The sequence below is a fragment of the Octopus bimaculoides genome, chromosome 10 (genome assembly GCF_046866305.1).
Source record: "Octopus bimaculoides isolate indiv1 chromosome 10, ASM4686630v1, whole genome shotgun sequence".
Classification (NCBI taxonomy): domain Eukaryota; kingdom Metazoa; phylum Mollusca; class Cephalopoda; order Octopoda; family Octopodidae; genus Octopus; species Octopus bimaculoides.
The window spans coordinates 9,399,659-9,423,002 of record NC_142937.1 but is presented as its reverse complement, the minus strand read 5'-3'; the positions used below and the strand labels follow the sequence as shown (position 1 = coordinate 9,423,002).

The 23,344-nt window shown below is 35.4% G+C and overlaps 1 protein-coding gene across 3 annotated transcripts in view; it reads right to left on the bottom strand.

Moving 5' to 3' along the window:
- The window catches only part of LOC106869169 (thiamine transporter 1), a 108,087-nt gene that overhangs the window by 30,118 nt on the left and 54,625 nt on the right, over positions 1-23,344 (bottom strand). For 2 of the 3 annotated variants that reach the window (XM_014915274.3, XM_089358362.1), the window contains 2 exons: positions 21,944-22,085; positions 8,244-13,571 (listed from right to left, as the gene is read on the bottom strand). In XM_014915274.3, coding sequence (XP_014770760.2) covers positions 13,458-13,571; positions 21,944-22,085 — 256 coding nt within the window. In that variant the 3' untranslated portion in view covers positions 8,244-13,457. Of the gene's footprint in view, positions 1-8,243; positions 13,572-21,943; positions 22,086-23,344 lie in introns of those variants that run through there. The other variant, XM_089358363.1, reaches the window with a different exon arrangement.

Sequence of the window (23,344 nt, the reverse complement as noted above, 5' to 3'; positions counted from 1 at the left end):
TAGAGGTAATTCTAGTTGTGAGATTAATGTTTACTGGTTATAGTGATAACAGAGCTGGTTCTAGTTGTGATATATGGTAGTAACATTGATATTGCATGCTGCTGTGATAAAAGAGATGATTCTAACCTGTCACACTAATGTTAATGGTTACAGTAATAACATAAGTATTCTGGTTGCGAGATTAATGTCACAAGTTTAATGTTACATCGTAACACAAGTAATTTTGGTTGTGACATTAAGGCCAGGGGATAGAAATAATAGCTATTATTTCTATCCCCTGGCCTTAATGTCACAACCAAAATTACTTGTGTTACGATGTAACATTAAACTTGTGACATTAATCTCGCAACCAGAATACTTATGTTACTGATGTCATTTTACAATATTTTGGTAACTATTTGCTTTATTCGTCAAGTTGCAACAAACGTAGCCAGGCATTCAAAGTAGAGGCCATCGTGTTGCACTAAAGTCTAAAACCAACTTTCTACTAGTTCTTTGATTCCAGTCCTTGTCCTTCACTGATGCTTCCACCTCCTCTTGGTTGATGATGCAGCACAATGGCACACATCCACACCAGCTGTTCGGAGTATAGATTGGCCCCGATGGCTCGACTGTCCATAACAAACTCGTAGTGAATTATCCCCTCATAGTTCCACTGGACACAGAGCATCATCTTGTGTTCGAAAAAAGAAATATGAATAATGTAAATAAGTTACCAAAATATTACAAAACTTTTGACACAACACAACAGTAGTAGTAGTAGTAGTGGTAGTAGTAGTAGTAGTAGTAGTAGTAGTAGTAGTAGTAGTAGTAGTAGTAGTAGTAGTAGTAGTAGTAGTGGCTGTTGCAGTAGCAGCACTAATAACAACAGCTGTATGTAGCACTGTTCTGTTGAAAGTAACAACGTGCTAAATAACGATAGCCATCGCTATCTCACAGCTCTAAAAAAAATATCCATTAACACCAATGCAATAATAAAAACGCAAAAACGAGACGCAAATGTCGAGGAATACCTATATAGAGTATTGCAAAAACTGTTTTTAAATGTTATTACTTTTTACCTTATATAAATTATGTATTACTAACATTAGAACTAACTGCTTTTCGTCCACCACTCAGCACAAATCACATCATCAGACACATTAAACCCCCAAACAAAGCAATTTTATTATTTTATTCAATTAGTTAGCTTCCGTCATTGCCATACGGTCATACTGGGGCAATACCTTCAAAGGTTTTATTCAGTATCATCGACTCCATTATTTTGGTATTTATTTTTATTGATCTCTTAAAGGATGAAAGGTACAGATGACCTCCGCGTTAAGAGAATTCACTTCAACGGAACTCGGACTTTCCTTTTCCATTCCAACACATAAAACAGAAAGGTCACAAATGCTCTCGAGATGAAAAAAGAAGTCATCATCGCAAAAACGATGAACAGCATCTAACAAATAAATAGCCCTCATCTAGAAGTAACTTTAGATATTAGGAGACTAGAGTAATATATATATATATATATATATATATATATATATATATATATATATATATATTACTTGTTTCAGTCATTTGACTGCGGCCATACTGGGGCACCACCTTGAAATTTTAGTCGAATGTGTCGACAGCAGTGCTTATTTTTTTAAGCCTAGTACTTACTCCATCGGTCTCTTTTGCCGCAAATCAAGAGATCTTCCACTACCCAACCTCATTATAGCCAGTTGCTTTATACTACTTCAAAATAATCTTGACAAGTTTTATGACTACACCCATTATCATTCTGTCAATTCGCCCATGCCTTTTCATAACAGACTCTATTCCCTTGTCTTAGATTTGAATATACAAAGATTTGATAAACATGACTAATAAATTAAAACTGAACCAAAATCAGTGACAAGCTATGACCCTAACAAAGTTTTTTTTTCCTGATGTTTTAGAAGCTTCTAAGCCGAAGTGAAAACAGCATGGACTTACCCTCTTAGAGGATTTAAGTAAAATTATACAAATATGTCCGACTGATTAAATAAATTCTATTAATTTATTTATGCACCTGAGGATAGTCCTGAATTTAAATTGATGTAATAATTGCATTGATCAATAAAATGGAGTCGCTTGAAACGGTCGTACTGCATCGCCTCTGGATATCCTGTTGCTTATGCTTATTTTGATATATGTATGTATGTATGTATGTATGTATATATGTATGTATGTGCGTATGTATGTATTTTACGACAGGTTTCTTTTAGTTTCTGCCTACTAAATCCACTCACAAAGTTTTGGTCGGTCCGAGGCTATCATAGAAGACACTTAGTCAAGAAGCCACACAGCTGGACTGAACTCGGAAGTGTTTGAGAAGCAAACTTATCACCACATGGTCACGCTACAAGCGTACGAAAAGTAGGCTAAAACGAAAAAAATGATATAATGAAAATACGTGCAATAGAAATTAAAAACAAGAAACATTCGAATTATGAACTTGGAAAACATAACTCCCCAAAAATAGATTTAGTTCAAGTAAAACAAACGAAAGAAATAACAGCAAAATCAAACTCCAGCATATCAGCAGAAAATTGGTTACCGTCAGGAACAAGAGTCATGTCACGAGGGTTGTTATGTTGTCTGATCTGAGGTGATTGATTGAAGTGATGAATGAAAATATGTTACACGGGTTGTGTGAAGAAATAACTAGCAACACTCACAAACAATTAACAGGAGATTTTATTGCACATAAAGTTTAACTGTGTTGGTCTTTTATAAATAACAACAATAATTACATCCTGGGTGAAATATAGTGCTACAAGTTTAAATGGAAACATTTTGTGCTATGTTCGAGGCGAGAATGGAAACACATCGCGCAGCTACCTCAACATTCTGCATGTCAAGAGACGAGACGTGTGAACGAGTCGCCCGCTCTCAGTTATCAGCGAAGAGTGTTAGTGCCAAACGTGGCTTTTTATAGGGCATAAGCAAAAGATTCTAGAAGATTGACTTACGCGATGGGTCGACGCTGCTTCGTTGCTTAGAAAACTCCCCACGTAAAATTATTGTCGTTCGGTCGTAATGTATGACCGATTACCTAGCGGTTCGCTTTCCAATCACTGCTACAGCCACAAAGGAAAGCGTGTCCTTCGTGAAAACATGTATAAGAACTTGAAAAAAATGACAAAAAATATAATATAACATTTTGTTGTTGCTGTTGTTTTCTTGTACGTACAGATTTTGTTATTCATATTTTTCTCTCTTTTTCGTTAAAATTGTTTTGTGTCAAGGCTTTTTCTGTTACTGTCGTATTCGTCGTCGTCTTCAATCTCAGGTGCTGGCTGATAGTTTTGATTTTGTGCATGCGGATCAGTTTGTTTTTTGTTGTTAATATTGCTGTGGAGTTTGTGAGTTTGGGTAAGTGGCTGATATGCGAGCTCTTTAACGTCCAGTTAACCTTCCTTTTTTTTTTTTTTTTTGTAGCAGGCCAGCAGTCGCTTGTCACCTTTGTTTTCTCTTTCACGATGACATTTAACTATTATCCAGTTTTTTGTTTGTCCACGGTGGACATATTCTATCAGATGGGCAACCATGTTTTAATTTGTCTGTTCTACAAATCTATCTGTGCGACTTAGCTAGTCTCCCTCGTATTTTCATCTGCACTTTCTAGGGAAACCTGGTCAAACTTACTTGCAGCACCAGCAAAAGAGCCACATATTGTCGTGTCATTGCCCGTATCGATGTTTTTTGTTGTAGTGAGCCATTAGTCTGTTCCGGTTCCTTTATTGAGCTGATCTACGTTCAAAAGCATACTAGCTGTGACCATACCATTGAGGAATAACAGAGTCTGAATTGTTTAACGTGTACTTTCTTCGTTTTTAAGACAATAATGTTCAGTCTAGGAAATTGGCTGTTATTTCTAGAAAGTTGAGTAAATACGTAGAAGCTCTCTTACTATCATTCTCAAGACAACGAGCTGATAGAATCATTAGTGCGTCGGACAAAATACTTTGTAGCGTATCTCCCCATTTTTACGCGATGAATTCAATTTTTTTGCTATTCTATTGTATTTTCCACACGTTAGTATACTGGAATGGTTCAAAATTCCGCTGCCGAAATCCCGCATATCAATCAAAATGTTCGCTGTGTTGAATTTTTTCTAATATAAGAATTGGGTATTTGTTGTCAGTGAACCGTCATTCGTTTTCTATGGAACATATATGTTTGGTCAGTTCAATTATCACTGAATCCACAGCATATTATGACATGAATCAATTTTTCAGATAAGCATGTAGAATTATCTTTTATTAAACGGAACTCTGATCCTTCAGATATATTAATTCTAAATCAGCAGTTTACTTTTCAGCATTCTTAACTGTAGAGTTTGATGCAAAGTCGGTACTTAATTGGAATTTTGTTAATAGTTTCTTTAAATGACTGACTTCTTTTGCTTTTCATTACCTTTTAGTCTCCTAAAATTCTTTTCACTTTTGGATCGCATTTTAAAAGTAATAAATGTTGACTAATTATAATAAAGGCTCCAATATTTATGGGATGTGTTAAAATGTAAGTTTAAACATTTATTTCTGCTTTAATTTTCACAGCTTTTAAATCACTGAAGCGAATTGCCTCAGCTATTTCTCTTCCGTTATCTATTAATAACGATATATAACGTCTATCAATCAAAATATCATTTAGTTCCTTTAGTCTTTCATCTGTGTGTTTAGAATAGATACGTTGGTACATAAGTTTTTTTAACCAGATTGAATAGAATATTGATTCTCGTGTGTTTTGTATGGCACGAAGTAAAAAGTAAATATTGCCTCGAGTCTGTTGGTTTATAATATATATCTATCTCGATCCTGTTCATGTTTTTTTAATGCAATGTCTCAAAAGGTAATTTATCCTTGCAGTACTCTACATTAAACTGGATGTTCTTGTTAATATTATGGATAAATAGGCAAATAGACAGATTCAAAACTTGATCGATAGGAGATAGATACATAGATAGATAGACAGACAGACAGAGACAGGCAAACAAAGAGATAGACAGACAGACAGATAAAGAGAGAGAGACAGACAGATAAAGAGAGACAGACAGACAGACAGACAGACAGACAGAGACAGGCAGATAAAGAGATAGATAGACAGACAGACAGACAGAGACAGGCAGATAAAGAGACAGACAGAAAAAAAAGGGATACGTACATGGATATACACATACATACATAGACAAGCAGATAAGTTGATGTAAATGAGTACATGCACGACAGCAAATACATTTATCTACATAGCTTTGCTTATACTCATATTATGTGGTTTTTATAAGTGCTTATATACAGGATCCAGCAGATAAATTGAGACCAAATTTGAAGTAGTTGACTTACTGGGTTTAATATTTCATTTTTTGACAATGATTGCTTTCTTGAAAATGTAACCCTCTTTATTTTTCAGGTAAATAGTAAATTGATTCGACAACAGAAAGTCATGGAACAACAGAATCGTTCCGCCATTGTGGTTTTGGTGCGCGCTGGGCACACTACCAATAAAACTGTTAAGTTGACGAAACTTCCAAATGCAACAGTTTATCGCGTGTACAAACAATTTAAAGAAGAGAGAAAGATTGATGGAAAAGAACACAAGACTCGAAGTGATTCCAAGAGCAATCCAACGTTTCTCGCTGGCCTCAAACGCTCGGCTGACGCCAACCTATCCACATCCATGATAGCTTTTGCTAAGAAACGCAATGTGGTCCTTTCCTCGGTTTCCAGAGCTGTGAACAAGAACCTTGGCATGACTAGCTATGTTCGACGACGCTGTCACCTCCTAACAGCCAAGGTCAAAACAATCAGAGTCGAGAGATGTCCAAAGTTTCTGTCATTCATCTAACATCAAGGTGCAGGAAAAAACTGTCGTGTTTGTGAACAAGAAGCTCAATGTGGACGCGCTGAGATGAATCGCAGAAATTCTCGAGTGATTATATACAGCCCTTCTGGCATCTCCTCTGTGTTTCACACACACACACACGCGTTCAAAGTAATATACAGAAAATAGTAATCGAATACCAAAGATACAGTACAAGACTATTTTATTGAAGCTGGAAATCAACTGTTAATAAGAGTTCCACTCAACCAATCATCAGGAATATTCACAACTGTCTGACGATCAGTAACGTGAAACGCTGAGTAAGCTTGTGAAGACCTTTCTGCTTCCATTCAATACGATTTACAGCTGTGAATATTTCTGATGATCGGTTACGTGAAAGTCTTAGCAACAGTTGATTTTCAGCTTCTATAACACACACACACACACAAACATACATAGATAGATAGATGGATAAACAGACAGGCAGAAAGACAGACATACACAGATACACAAACATGCACGGATGCACGCACGCGCGCAAACACATACATACATACATACGCTCTCGCGCGGAGCAGGAAATGTTTCGTTATGCTATAAGTACGAATACACGAACATCTATACACCGCCTACGCATTAGATAGCCAGGAAACAAGTACATAGATAGTTCTAGTCAGACCACCAAACAAGCACGTGAACAGTGTCTGTTCATTGGAAAGAATTTCAGTTGCTCCCATGTTGAAACTATGAATGAGCTGTGGCTTGAGATTTGTATGTGACAAAACGCGGGATCGAATCCAGTGCTACAACACCATAAAATAAATGTTGGTGCAAGACTATAAATATCGGTCATTGAGTCGAGATTATTACCACCACAGAATTTATTACAGTTTGATACTTATTTTTTGCATTTTCATTTTTGTCGGACCTCAAGCTTCCTTAATGGTATGTCGATTCTGGAGAGTGCACACGTCTTAAGAGTGTCTCCCCTACTCATTTGGATTGATTCCAAGCATTTGTTTATCACCTCTTGAATGGAAGATTAAATTCAGTAAATTAAGAATTTACCTCATATGGCATTTAATACACCTTTTTTCACGTTTATATACATACATACGTATTGAGGTTTGCTTTTATGTTCAGTTATAATAAAAATAATTTTACATTAATTTCATGGCTTACTCTCTACTTCTCTAGAGTACAAATTTATCATTCTTTAACAAGAATAGTATTGACAGCAGTGCTTATTTTTTTAAGCCTAGTACTTACTCCATCGGTCTCTTTTGCCGCAAATCAAGAGATCTTCCACTACCCAACCTCAGCCAGCTATGCCATCATTTGACCGTGATGTATTAAGTTAATCTCGGCTTTATGTAGTCTCTGTTGAGATAATAAAAAAAAAAAATTCTCAGGTGTGTGGGGTTCAGTTGAATGGTAATTAGGTTGTATGGCAGGTTGTGATGATGACGATGTGTTGTGAAGAAATTTTTATTGATTAGATCAGCATTTATGTTATTGTTCAGAATTATTTATATGAGTTGGACTTTATAAACAGGCTTGTATATGTAGGTGTGTCAGCTCCACATTATGAGGCTGTTTTTTAGCGGTTCACAAAAAGGATGCATGTAGGTTATAGGGAGGTTTTTTTTTGTTCTTTTTTTGTTTGTTTTTTTTTTGGTCAGCAGACATATCACTAGTTTTAGTTATTTTTCATTTAAGTGGAGTTAATGCTTCGCTTTGACAATGTGAAGGTCAAATTTCAAACTTTACTTCATACTTATGTATGTATAATAATCGTGATTTGCACTGTGTACAGTGAAATCTGAAACGATGATTTGCAAATTTATTCTTAATGCATTCTAGGAGATTCAAATACAAAATATACTGGCTGCTGTTAATTAAACCACTGGAAAATAGCTTCTCCTTTTCATAACAACAGTGTATTTATAACACATTCAGTTTATGGTCACAACAGATTCTGTGACTTGAAAGTTTTTCAGCTGGAAGTACCCAGACTTTTAATCGAACAAGCCATTAACTTTATTTATAATTTCAGTGAACGAAATTGTTTGCTGATCAGTGCTTATATCTGCCAACTGATAAAGAATTGCTATTTGAAACATTGATTTGCATATTTATTCTTAATGTGTTCTGACAGAATCAAATGCAACATATACAGCAAGGATGTATTATCAAGTAAAATTAACCAGAAGGGCAACATTGAGCTAGAATTAATTTTTCAGGTGCTGACAATGAGTTCAGTGAGTAGAGAAATTAAATTTATAGGGAAGAAACCAAATTCTGCACCAAATCCAGTGCTGTTTCCTTTCAGACAACTTCACAAATAATCACAAAACATATTTAAATCATTTAGCAACAGAAAATAACTCAAAGACAACACATTTTATTGTTTGAATATTTATATACTTTCAATTAGGATTCAATTATAAAATATAAAATGTAAAACAATTTCAAATGAATATAAATCATTATAAATGTGATGTACAAAAAATAAATCAATTTTCATTTTGAATGTGAAATTGAATTTCTGAAACTTCAGCTTAATCTACAATTATTTGTTAAGTAAAATTTTATTAATTTACATGCTTTATCCCTGAATTCAATATACATCCCAGAATATTTATTGCTAGAAAATCAGAAATGCACATGATTAGTTTTTCCTTTTTTCATCCATTTTCCCCACCAATTAGAGCCACTTCATCTTCATCACTACAATATATGAAAGGTCACAAACTTCATAACTTCCCTTTCTATTATCCCTGTTTCACTGTAGATATTATACAAATTATCATCATTAAAGGCTTTGTGTGGATAATTAGTAATACTGATTACTTATGGTGATGTGTTTTGGGAAAAGTTGTCCATGGATTAAGCCTATGCAAATATAGTAACTGGTCCAGATCAGAAGGGAAATGTATACCTTACTTCAACAGGAACAGAACTAGGCTAGATATGAAATGTAGGCCCTTTTTTCAAATTCCTCATTAGATATTTTAGTAATCAGTGCTAAATACATATGATTTATGTATTGGTTACAGCTGTGCATGTATATGTGTGTAGCATTCTGGATACACTCACAACTAACAGGTCAGAATAAAAGAACTAGAAGGATTTATAGAAATAAAGTAACTCTGTACCAAATGGTGTTCACAATGCTATAACTAACAGATGTAGGGCCTCTTCAGATTGTAGTCCCTTATCAGCTGGCCTACAAGCCACTCCTTTTTCTTATCATGCTGAGTTATGATAGTCAAAGATTTCATGAAAGAATTATATAGACCAGTTAAATTAGTCCATTTACAATGAGTGATGATACTGGATGCACAGATTGGTCACATCTTTAAACACATTTGATAATATAATCAACCACAGCTAATGTGGGAGCTAAACAGTAATAACAGCAACTGATGTCGAATGTCCTCAGTTGGTTTTGCTTAGCCAGACCCTGAATAATTAAGGTCTGTTTTCTTTTTGTGCAAATGCAGATCAACACTGAATCAACAAGTATTTATCACTGAGACAGTCTTCAATTAGCCACAGACAGTAAATGTTAATATAGGGAAACAAATCTTTTATTTGAATGTTTTCTAAAGATTCCCTATTGAAATCTAACTAGAGAACACAGTTAAAATTATAACAGAATTATGAATCATAAGCAAGTTCAAAAATTTGGTTTTAAAACATACCATATTTGGTTGCATATAAGACAGTTTCTTTTTTCCAAAAACATGTCCCAAAAAAATCATCCTGGGTGCTGCATGTGAAGTTGAATCACATACATGAAGTTAAATTTTTCTTCCAGAATATGCCCTGCTTAATTTGGGGTGCATCTAATATGACAATCTGCCTTTTATGCCATCAAATATGGTAAATCATTTGAATGGCATAAGTTTAATCAAATAACAGTTTCAAATTTTGGTACAACACCAGCAAGTTTGGGACAGTTTCATTGACTTATTTTATCGACCCTGATAGGATAAAAGGCAAACTTGACTTCAGTAGAATTTGAACTTGGATTATAAAGACAGACGAAATGCTACTAAGCATTTTGCTCAGCATGCTAACAATTCTGTCACCTGAGTTTAGTCAACTGACCACCTGAGTTTAGTCAAATAATGAGAGACACACTGAGGCAGGACCACAAAGTATACAATGTAAAAGAAACAATAAACTTCACCAAAAGTGAAGTGATGAAGAACATTTAAAAGAAATTAGTGAAGCGACCAACAAAGCTATGATTGTGTCTGAAATTTTGTATAAATTTTTTTTTTATGTTGGTTTATGGCTTAAATGTTAATCTATTCATAAGGAACTTAAATGACTTTCACACAATGTAATGAAAGAAATGATTATTAATTGTCTTGAAATAGAGAAAATGAAATGACTATATTTGACACTTCTATTAAACAGTTATAACTCTCAAATGAAATTGATGCTTGTCATATTAAACAAGCTTCATAAATGCCAACAGACATGATTAGTTTATAAATATATAATATCTCTATAATTTATTCATTTATTCAAGGAACAGAATAAATTTCACCTATTGACTTAAGGGACAACTTTTATATAAGTGTGTGTGTGTGTGTGAAAGAGAGAGAGAGAGAGCATGAGTGTATGTGCATCTTATCAGTGTGATTGTATCTTTATCTGTGTGTGTGTGTGTGTGTGTGTGTGTGTGTGTGTGTGTGTGTGTGTGTGTGTGTGTGTAAGCACTGCACTATACAGAATATCAGTATTAGTGTATAGAGTCATGTGAATATACACACACTTATATTTAATTGCATATATACACGTGTATGCATATATTTAAATCAAGAAGCATTCATGCATATACATGCATACATATGTGTATAATTCTTATATGTTTATGTGTATAACTGAAAGTTCCTAGATTTACAAGTGTCCGTGTGTGCATGTATGTATGTGTATACGTGTGTATATATACCAATGTCTACATAACGTATTTAAGAAGTTTATCAAAACTGGCTAGTAAATGCCACTACGACTTTTCAAATTTTAGAAGAAGCACCTTCGTGTCAAATTCTACTCCAAGATTGCTAAGATATCTACAAAATTAAATGACTTCTGGCTCATTTATCATTTATGATGGACGGTTACAATTAAATACATTAAATTTGAAAGCAAGAAAAATAAAATCCTAAATTGATAAAATTTTTTTGAAAAAGTGAGGTGCAGACCTCTTTTTTTTTGTCAACAATGTGAAAAGAAATAAAAGCAAAATCAACAAAATCCTTCTCATCCAGGACTTAAATAACCAGAGATCTCAAGCAACCAACACCAGACAGAAAATATAAGAAAATGTATTGCTAATTAGAGTCAAAATGGTGAGCTGGCAGAATCCTTAGCATCCTAGGCAAAATGCTGAGCAGCATTTTGTCTGTCTTTATATTCTGAGTTCAATCTCCACCAAGGTTAACGTTGTCTTTCATCCTTTTGGGGTCAATAAAGTAAGCACCAGCTGAGCACTGGGGTTAATGTAATTGACTTAACCCCTCTCCTGAGCTTGCTAATCTTGTGCCAAAATTTGAAGCCAATTAGAATGAAGAGAATCTGTGTTAATTTATGTTAATTAATTGATTGTTGTGAGAAAAAAGTTTCCATAGGTGCAGGAGTGGCTGTATGGTAAGAAGCTTGCTTCCCAACCACGTGGCACCTTGGACAAGTGTCTTCTACTATAGCCTCGGGCAAACCAAAGCTTTGTGAGTGGATAACCAATGTTGGTGTGTTTATGTCCCTGTAACTTAGCAGTTCAGCTAAAGAGACCGATAGAATAAGTACAAGGCTTACAAAGAATAAGTCCTGGGGTGGATTTGTTAGACTAAAGGCAGTGCTCTAGCATGGCCACAGTCAAATAACTGAAACAAGTAAAAGAAAAAAAGAATAAAATGTTTCTAAAAGAAAGCATCTACAATATCCAGAATGGAGCATTGTTTCCCAAAGTACAGTATATTATTTTACAGCGATTACAGTTGCTGTATTTTATTAGATTAATATAATTTGCTCTTTATTTAAATTATATTTTCATTTATTCCTGTTTCTCTCATTTCTGCTATATTCAGAATATTAATGATACTAATGATTTCAAATTCTGGCACAAGGCCAGCAATTTCAGGAAAAGTAGTAAGTTAATTACATTAACCCCAGTTCTCAACAGGTACTTATATTATTGACCTCTGGTGGTATTTGAACTCACAACGTAAAGATGGACAAAATGCTGCTAAGCATTTTTCCTGGAGTGGTAACAATAGTGCCAGCTTGATATTCTAATACTGATGTATATACTGATGTATATACTGATGTATATACTGATGTATATACTGATGTATATACTGATGTATATACTGATGTATATACTGATGTATATACTGATGTATATAGAGAATTTTTGAGTAAAGTGTTATGGTAATTTAAAAGGTGATAATCAAATATCTGGAAAATTCAGTTATGCAGCAACCTCCTGGTCCCAGTTGTCCTGGAATAGGAGTTTACTGCATATTAGAATGCTATGAGAAGAATTATCTCTTTGCTCACAGCACATTAACAAAGCATCAGTAGTTATTTCAAGTTCCACTAAGTATATATTGGAACATTATTTAGTTTCTTTTGTATGTGTGTGTGTGTGCATGCATGCATGTGTACGGAGTATGTGTGTATGTAAGTGTCTGTAAGTATGCATGTGTGTGGTGAGGTGGAGTTTTTACCAATTGATTTGTTTCTTGTTAGTAAAACATACAAGTTTCATTAGCAAAATCAGGAAACTGACAGTGAATTTCAATCAACAGTATTTTGCTTACTTGATAATATAATTTAAACTCAAATCTAAATTAATTTTTAAAAAATTGGATTCAAAATTGAAATGGATAAAAAAAATAAATTGATAATGAATTTCAATTCATATATCTGTCTTCTATTTTTTTTTAATTTTCCATTATTAAATATGAAATTATATGATAATATAAATTGTAAATCATTGGTGTTACAACTAGATGTCCCACAACTCTTAACCACATAACTGTGAAGTACAAGCAGAGTCTATTTTTGTCAGGTAAGCAAACCAAAGCAGAGTGTTGTACTCACAAATATTGCACAATGAACTTCAAAGCACACTCTCAGTAGTCCAGCATCTTATCTCCCATAGACTTAGCACCATTGAATCAAATGTCATGCATCTGCTTATCACCTTCTAACATTTCACTTTATAAAAATATTCTTAGTTTTTTTTTTTTTTACCAATTTGAAAATTTTAAACTCTAAAAGATTTAAAACAAAAGCAATTTTTTTTAAATTCAAATATTGTCATCCATATCTCTGAGCAAAGAACATTAGTTATTTGATAAAAATTTGATGTCTCTGCTGTGTGTGTGCATGTGTGTGTGTGTGTGTGTGAGTATGTGTGAGTGAGTGTGAACGTGTGTGTGAGTGTGTGTGTGAGTGTGTGAGTGTGTGAGAGAGTGAGTGTGTGAGTGTGTGTGTGAGTGTGTGAGAGAGTGAGTGTGTGAGTGTGGTTGTATGTATGATGTATGCATATGTTTGTATTATATCATTGGAAAGGGGTTTTTTTGTTTTTGTTTTTAGGTATTTTCATTTTTGAAACCCATGCTACGTCTTTTATAGAAGAAGCAGTAAAACATCCGTGCAAGAAATGGTAGTGCCAGAACACCAAAGTAACCACCATATACAATAAACTGAAAGAAAGAATAGAGATTTCAGTTTTTTGTTGATTAAAAACTATATTTAAAAATAGATAAAAATTATATATATTTTACATTTTTATTCATATATTAAATATAGAGAATAAATATAGAGAATAAATATACATTTAGCTTACTAACTGTATAGACACATAATATCAGTTTTTTCATCTTTCATCAATAGCTATATTTACCAATGGATCACCAGCTTTATTAACTTAAGGTAAAAGAAAAATAATACTCATGGTGTGGGGGCTTCCCTAAATATATTACATGTGATGTCAAGATAAGGAGACACTAATACACACATACATACCCTCACATACATACACACCTACATACATGCTGGATTTCTTTCATTTTCCATCTTCTAAATCTACTCACAAGACTTTGGACAGCCAAGGTTTATAGTGAAACCTTGATATGCATATCAAGGTGATATGCAATGGGACTGAATCCAAAACTATGTGGTTTGGGAAGCAAACATTATGAATAAGACATACACACTGACAGTATATATATGTATATATATATATATATATATATATATATAGTCAATACGGAGAAAATAGTTCACGAGAAATAATTTGCAAAGATATCATTGACTCTATTATTATCTAGTGTAACAATTTAAAAGTGATAATAACAGAATCAACAATATAGATGATTGCAGGTCCCAGAAAGGCATTAAATTGCTGAAGGATTAAAATTAATTAAAGGACATATTATGTATGTCTACCTGCTGGAAATAACAGTCAAAACTTATTTAAATCACCAAAATACACTGATAACTACAGAAATCAACCGTCTGAAAGCAAACGAGCTCAGATCATCTCTCAGTATACATTCAAGTATTTAGACTCACGTGGACCGGTTTCTGGACTGGCATAATAGCCTCACATTCCTCAGCATGCATTACCATGATAGATAAGTATATATATATAACTATAACGATAACGAATTACCTCCCCTTATTCTTCTACTCGTAAATATCATCACACACATGGACAAAAGATTTCTTAATACATATTCAAATAAGTAAGCCATAATATCATGAATAGCGAAAGCGAAACAGGTCGATATATTAAAAATTATATTAAAACTATGTAAAGTGTGTGTATTTTCCCTTTTTTTTAAATTTCTTATATATATTACAACTCACCACGTGGGTATAATCGAAATTCCTCTTTCTCTGTTACTACTACTATTTACCACAGGAGGAACGAAAAATGTCACCAAAACCTACTTCAAACTCACCGGATAAAATTACCAGCGAGGGCATATTAAAAGAATTGAAAGAAATTAACGGTACTATCCGAGAAAAGTGGTCCCGGTGCGCGCACTCGCGCATCCGCGCTAGCTATTCGTGAGTAGCCGATCCTACGACTACCTAGTGCGTGTGCACGCGTATGCAAATTAGTAGATGCGCGCACGCGTGACGCGCATGAGCAAAACGTGTATGCAAGTAAAGACTGAATTATATATAAAATATAAATGGGCTTTTTTCTTTAACAAAATGTAAATTTTTTTACACAAAGTAATAAATAGGGATTTTTTTAAAGAAAAAAACAATATTTTTTGTAAATAACACAAAAGCACAAGGTAATTTTTTTTAAACAAAATAAATTTTTTTTCTAAGTAATTTTTTTTTAATAATTTAAATAATTTTAAAAAATAATTTAAATAATAATTTTAAAAAAACAAATTAAAGAAAAATAACACACTACCTCTTTTTGGTAACTTGGCACATTTTTTAAGGCGACGAAAACTACCGAAGATTGCCGACGCGAAGATTAGCGGAAAATTCAACTTTCAAGAATGTGTGCCTCCATCATACTCTTAAAACGTCGTTTTACGTTCTTCCAATAACATTCAACCGAATTGGTATGAGCGCTTATTGTTGGATCAACAAAATTTTCAGAATGGTTCACCTTGAAATGGGTATATTTGGGGGTCACTTCTATTTCAGCAATCCCATTATAAGCACTCCAACAATCAGAATATACAGACGTACCTGGTTTGATGAATTTCTTGATAAGGGGTAAAAGAGTTTCAGAAGAACGGTCAGGTACAAAGACTAGAAACCCTTTTTTATCCTCTCTATCCCATCCTCGAAAAACCCACCTCTCCTGTGGCATTCTACCTCTGTTGTATTTACGCTTGCACATCATAGATTCATCTATTTCAACGATGTGCCCAAGTCCACCAATTTGGTAGGGGTTAGTCAAGAGAGAATTGCTTGTAATGTCCCTCATGTACTGGTACCATTGAACAACAGTAGAATTTGAGAGACCAGTCATCTCAGATGATGTATGAAGGGCTGTATTGCGGGACTATAAATACGTTACAAGAATAAAATCCTGTAATCGTAATTTAGAGTTTGCCAGAAAAGAAGACTTCATAATGGACTCTTTTGCAGTTTTATGTGTAGGGCAACGAAATAGCTTCCTTTCCTTATGTTTTATCAGTGTCATTTCTTTCTGGCAATACGAACATTGGGGAGGAATTTCAACCATGTTTCGTGGTCTGCTACCACAACAGCTCCTTTATAGGATCCAGTTAGCTCAAGACATCATCAGGAGGAACCACGTCCGGTTTCAGCCCCTACTCCTCTACCGTTTTAACGTGGCGGGGCTCCTCCTTTCGGAGGTGTCTTCAGCTCTGGTGTTGGGTGCATGTCTTATTTCACCGTTTGTGACTGTTCTAATTCAACTGTGGAATGTCCCTCGCTATGGTTATTTTCCAGGAGGTTCTGGCCACACGTCTTACGGTTCATCAACCCGCGTTGTTGAATTACTTTCTTCAGACATACCTTCCCTTGGTGGATTAGGATCCAGTTAGCTCAAGACATCATCAGGAGGAACCACGTCCGGTTTCGGCCCCTACTCCTCTACCGTTTTGACGTGGCGGGGCCCCTCCTTTCGGAGGTGTCTTCAGCTCTGGTGTTGGGTGCATGTCTTCTTTCTTCTATTCCCTGGCCTCTTCGATGCAGCATCAACGAGTGTCAGCGTCCGACTGATCGTCATGTCAAGTTCCCCTTTTTATATCTGCTGCTAGGCTCCAGCAGGCTGCCCCAGCTAGTTGTCACGTGATACTGTCTAAATTTCCCGCTGCTAGGCTCCAGCAAGTAACCCCAGCAAGTTGTCACATGACACTGTCTGAACTTTAACTGACAATGGAGGGCGCGAAGCCACTTCAGTGTCAGCCTGTCTCACCTAGACATGTTATGACTTTCAAGCCATATTCGGTCTTCCCGCTTCAGCCATATATAGAAGCTGGCTTTTTCGACCGCCTCCTGTATCCTCCTTATCAGTTTTCTCAGTTCCGAGTTTGAAAACGCAAATCTTCTCTTGAATAGCGTTGTCATTTTTCTTTCAATGAAGCCTCTAGCCCCCACTGCCAGATGGTAGTACTCGACAGTCCATCCCTGTCCTCTGCACTCTTCGATTAGTTTTTCGTATCTCTCCTCCTTTCGTTCCTCTGCATTGTCGATGTTTTCTTCTCATGGTACTGTCAGTTCTAGCAAGATTCCTATTCTCTGTTCTGTGTTCCACATGACTAAGTCTGGTCTTTTTGTTGTTTTTATAAGTGGAAAAATTGCTAGACTTCCCAAATCCGTGGCCAGCTCCCAGTATCCCTTCCATCTTTCGTCTATCTCATATATTTTATTTGGAGGCCTGATCTTATGTCCTTTCCCCTCCTTCTGGAAGTATATTTTCCTGCGCTTTTCCACTTTGGGGTACTCTCCTCTGTTGTATCCCTCGATCTTCTCCTTGAGTGCTGCACTTATGACGCCAAGGACTTGATTATGGCTCCATGTATACCTTTCTAGTGCTAGTCTGCAGCTTGACAGAACGTGTCTCACCGTCGCTTTCTCCCCGCATCCACATTCATCGGTTGTTTTTATGTTCCATCGAACTAAGTTCGCCGGTGAGGGTAGAACGTCGAAGGTAGACTTGATCAGGAAGGCTGTTCTTGCTTGTTCCCAAGCCCAAAGTTCCTTCCATGAGATTCTGCGACTGACCACGTTTTCCTCCCATCTCAGGCACTGCCCCTGTTGACTGCATTGCACCAAATGTACATTCCGCCTTTCTTCTTCCTCCTTTCTCACTTCGTGTACCACTGCCTCTTTCATCTCTTAGTATTTCATCTCACTATTCAGAACTTTCTTCTCCTTCAGAAACGAATACGTCACATCAAAATTTTGAATATAAGGTAATATATCATAAATCATTTTTGAAAAATGGTTAACACAAGTCTTTGAATTCTAAGCGAACTGCTTACCGCAAAGCTTTCCGTAGCGCACACGTGTGTAATTATTTACTTCTGTCTTGTTAAAGAAAAAAACCCATTTTATTTTATATATATTCAGCCTTTACATACATACACGTTTTGCGCATGCACGCATCTACTAATTTGCATACGCGCACTAGGTAGTCGTAGGATCGACTACTAGCTAGCCCGGATGCGCGCACCAGTACAACTCTTCTTGAATAGTACCGAAATTAACTCAAATTTAGTTATTCTAACTAACAAAATAGAGGGATTAAATTACTGTACCAGGGAAGAAACGGAATTTGAACAAAGAAGACAGTCTACAGAACAGGTTAAAGTTTGAACGAACTATGCACGACACTGCATTCATTTTTCACAAATAACTTTGAAAAAGAATCATCACCAAAATACCTAAACCATAACGAAAATACACCAATGTCAGCACATTTGATTAAAAGTCGCATTAGCCATATCTGGTCCAGAAAATTTTAATTTTGGAACTTGATAAAAAATAACAATAAGGCAGTTTTTTTTGTTTTGTTTTTTTTTTACGGAATCCCACGTTTTAGGCTATGGAGATTCCGATTCTGAAAAAAAAATTTTCAAAAATCTCAAATTCAAAATTTCGATTCCCACCCACCAGCACGGGGGAATTGAAATTTTTCGAGCAATTTTTTTTTTTTCAGAATCATAATCTCCGTATTTTTTATAGGCGTTTTGCAAAAAAAAAAAATTTCAGGAAAATGTGAAAAATGAAGAAATGGGGGGGGGGGGGGTCGAAATTTTGAATTTGAGATTTTTGAAAAATTTTTTTTTTCAAAAATTTATTTACCAATACATTTCTTTAACCGGATCATATTTTCATAATTTTAAAAAAACATTAGGTGACAAAAACTTCTCAGTGTAATTTAGGGAGATTTTAAACTTCATTAACATCATCATCATCATTTAATGTCCATTTTCCATGCTAGCATGAGTTTTGTTTGGACAGTTTGACAAGAACCTGGTTCCATAGTCTGTTTTGGCCCGGTTTCTACAGCTGGATGCTCTCCCTAATGCTAACCACTTTGCAGGGTGTAGTGGGTACTTTTTCATGTGGCATCTTGGTTTTAGGGTCTCAATTTTGTTGAGGTGAGTAGGTCTGCTTCAGTACAGCAATGCATCACATATCTTGATCCATTGTCATCTCTTTTGTAAGGCCCAACATTTTGAGATCAATCTTCAGTACTTATTTCCATGTCTTCCTGGGTTTCCCTCTTCCACAACTTCCATCCACTTTAAGTGATCAGCACTACTTTATACAACTGTTCTCCTCCAGCTGCACCATGTAACCAAACCAGCACAGTCTCCTCTCTTGTACACTGCATATAATTACTATTATGTCTAATGTTTCTCTCAATACATTAGTGCTCTGTTGCACATATACACTGACACTGCACATCCAGTGGAGCTTACAAGTTTCATTCTTCTCTAGTCTTTGCATGTTCTCTGTATTCTGCATTTAGGTAGCTGAATGTTCCTGAATGCTTCAAGCAAAGATGTAAAAAATTAACCAGGTAGCCACTCTTTACCTGTTACTCGAATAGATTGAATAAATTCTTCATCGTAATATATTTAGCCTGGCTCAGGTGTAATGATATTACAGTTGTGTAGTTTAGAGGAAGCATTATGAAATAGAATTAAATTGTTTTAGAAAGCTACTGGATTTAAAGTTAGAAATAATGGAATTAAAACAAAAGTAAACAAAATCAACAGTTTACACTAATATTTCAATGTTTCAAATTTTAAATATATTATCAAGAGAAAAATGGAAAACAAACTTAGATATAGGTAGATGGTGGTTATATGTGCAGTTTAGTAGTGTTATATTAGTTGATTAACTTTGTGCAACTTCTGTCTGTTGTTGATGAAAGGATCAAGTGTGTTTAATCCTCAAATTTTCAATATTCTGTCCAGTCTTTGATGGTGACCATAATATTCTGGTTTTGATATCTCTCCAAATGTCTTTAACAGGAGAGGTATGTATACACAAGTGTCATATTTAACATCTATGTGCAGTTTACGGACAGTGTTTCTGATATATGAATCTCTACATTTATCAAAAGCTCTACAGTACGTCATATAGACCCACAACTGATATCAATATGAAATCTACCACACAAGTAATAGATGCAATAAAGCAAGGATTAGAATGATCAAAACCAAGCAGTTTCAAAAGATTCTACATCCTTTTCTAGATAGTATTTCTCCAAAGAAATTTCATGCTGCCAGTGACAATATTTATCTTCTGAAACTACTGAACTAGGCAGTCCACAAAGAGGGACTGAACACACATCAAGTGTAATCATGGTCTTCACTGAAAAATGCTAATCTGTGAATCAGTCCAAACATAGCAATAATATATGCATATTAATGAACTGTCTAATCAACAACATAGAGATATATATGTGACCTAACGGTTATATCATACTGCTTGTTAGAAATGTGAAAAATCTTACACTGGAAACATCTTTCAGAAGGTGTACAGCTAAGTTAAAGAACATAAATGCTTAGACAAATGTCAACCAGGATGTTACTGTCTCCATAGAAGCTAAGGAATGTAGTAATGGAAATCTGAACTCAGATCTAAAATTAAAATTTGACCTACTTCCCAGCACTTCGCTCCCTGACATACTTCAATATTATCAATGACTGCTACCACACTATAATAAAAAAGAAAAAAAAAAAAGAATCTCACACACAAATTCCATTGGATTCCTCCATTTGCAATCATTCTGACAACCACAAAACCCACACCAACTCTATTACCATGTTCACAGTAAAAGACCCCTGGGGTCATGACTGACGAAAAGATTGCACCTAAAAAGTTCCCCTCCGAAGTACAAGTCCAAGCTAGGTTGTTTATGGAAGACCAGTAGTCACCGATGCATACCAGCCTCCTCTCTCCACACCACCGATGTTATCCAAAAGAAAGGCAAAGGCCGATACAGCTTGGCACCAGTGATGTCACAACTCATTTCTACAGCTGAGTGAACTGGAGCAATGTGAAATAAAGTGTCTTGCTCAAGAACACGACTCAGTCCGGGAATTAAACTCACTACCTCATGAGTGCAAGTCCAATGCTCTAATCACTGAGTCATGTGCCAACAACCTAAAAGCTTAAATATGTATCAGCTGAACCAGAATGCATGCCTTTCCATCATCTAAACAATCTACCTTTATCACTTATACAATCTACCTTTATCACCTATACAGACAGCCTACTTCCTTTTCACCCACTTAACCTAGAATTTAACACTAAACTCTCCAACATCTTGCATGTAATTTCATCAACAAACTAGGTTTCAGCTCTTCATCATACAAAAGTATAATCTAAGAAATTCATATCAACCTTCAGAGAGAATTCTGCTTCATTGATAAGGAAATCTTTCAAGAGCTAATAATCAAATACCTAAACAACACAATTTCATATGGAAAAATCAGGAACATCAATCATAATAAGTAGGAAAACATAAGTGCCGTTTGTAACAAAAGAAGCTTCTTCAATGAAATGAAATGAAAATTTATGATCAGAAATCATTAACTTTCCACCTTCTGTCATCTCATTAAAACAGGAACAGCTGTTGTAATTGTAGGAGAATATGACTTCAACAATAACAAGAGCACTCAGAGAGCACAAAACTCCACCATGGCAACACCAACGGCCACTCAACGATAAGTTAGAGATGATTTTTAAAATGAGAAAATCTGAAATAAACTTGACTGTTCTCACAAACAAGAATACTTGAAATGAACCAGACTGCTCTCAAAAATGAAGTAAAAAATCAGGAAAAATCATCCAGAATCCTTTTCCAGCACTGGATCAATCCCAAAATCTAATTAGTTCGTGCCAGTCACAAGGCTATCCCGAAGCCATCCAGTGGTTCTTGAGATATCTTGTCTGTGGACAAACTAACAAACAAACAAGCATGACTGAAAACATTACCTCTGCCTTCAAAAGCAGAGGTAATACTGCTGACAGGATGATGATAGCAGAATAATGACAAAGATGGTAAACGCACTGATAATAATAATGATAATGAATACTATACCTGTGTTCGGATATCAAGGTTAAGTCCACGTTTGTCAACAACAATAATAGTTAATATAGTCTCCAGGACCAAGGCAAGAAACGTATTAAAACCAAACACCAAGGCGTATGACTGTGTGTCTAGGAATGTAGCAATTTGGTAACTGCAAGTAGAAACATAATATGTATGAGTGTGTGTATATATGTATATATGTATATGGCAAGATGCCACATATTGGGACTGAACCCAAGACTAGATGGTTGATAAGCTTCTCAACTACACAGCCATGCTGTGTGTGTGTGTGTGTGTGTTTGAGTGTGTGTGTGTGTTGCTAGTTTTTATGTCAAATTAAGACTGAAAAATATTTTACAATGACCTGAAGAATTACTGAATACCCTTTAACAGTACATATTTATTATACTTTTAGAAGAGAGATGACAGTGACTTCAAAGTATCAGCCTCCTGGTTTTCATTGGAATGTGGTACATTTGAGTTTGTAGTAATGCTGTGCACATGCGTAGTCTCACGCATGCGTGGAATTCAACAACCAAGCTTTCCCGCTTCATTCTGTCTCCTTCTTGCTGGACAGCGATTGAGCAAGGACGTGTTTAGCTGTCTCTCTCCATCTTTCAAACTTACGCTAGACAGCTCGCTCACATCTACATACCAATGTCCCAACAACCATGCTCACACACACAGAAGACGTCTCAACAAACAAGAGCTAAAGATGTATATATTCCACCTTGAATAAATGTTGTTTAAGTTGATAGTCTGGAGTTCAGCGTTCCGTTATATTTTTAATTCTATATAGGAAAGTCAGGTATACATCTTGGTTTTATATAGTGTCTGATAACTTTGTTATTTTTTTTTCAGGGATTGGTGAAGCTATATTGGATGATAATTTGGTTGCGGATTAAGTACTGATGCAAAGGCATTATGGAAGGTTTTTAATGTTTAAAGATGGAGTTGCTTAGGAGCAAATTTAGGTGAGAACTAAAGCAAAACACAAAAGAGAGACATATCACCCTATCATCTTTCTCTTCTTTTTACATTTAAAGCAAAACTATTGATATGAGTTGAGGTGAATCCCATAAACCAGAGCCATAGCTCACCACTGAGGTCTTCATTTTCATGTAATTGTTATTGTTGTTAAAGACAGCCAACTATAAACCCCTATCTTGCTATGGTAAAGTGTAGTCAGTGAGAAATTTGATTAGTATTTCTAGCAGGTCAAGCAACTGCTTGGCTGCTCCCTTTGTTAGCCAGTCATCATCATATAGTGTTATCAAAGGCAAATTATCTAAGTATGAGTCTAACTAATGTCATTGCTACTACCACTGATGTTGTACCTATTTACAACTGATTGGACTGGGCTATTTTGACATTTAATTGTTGTACTTGTCGCCTAGCATCAGATCAGCT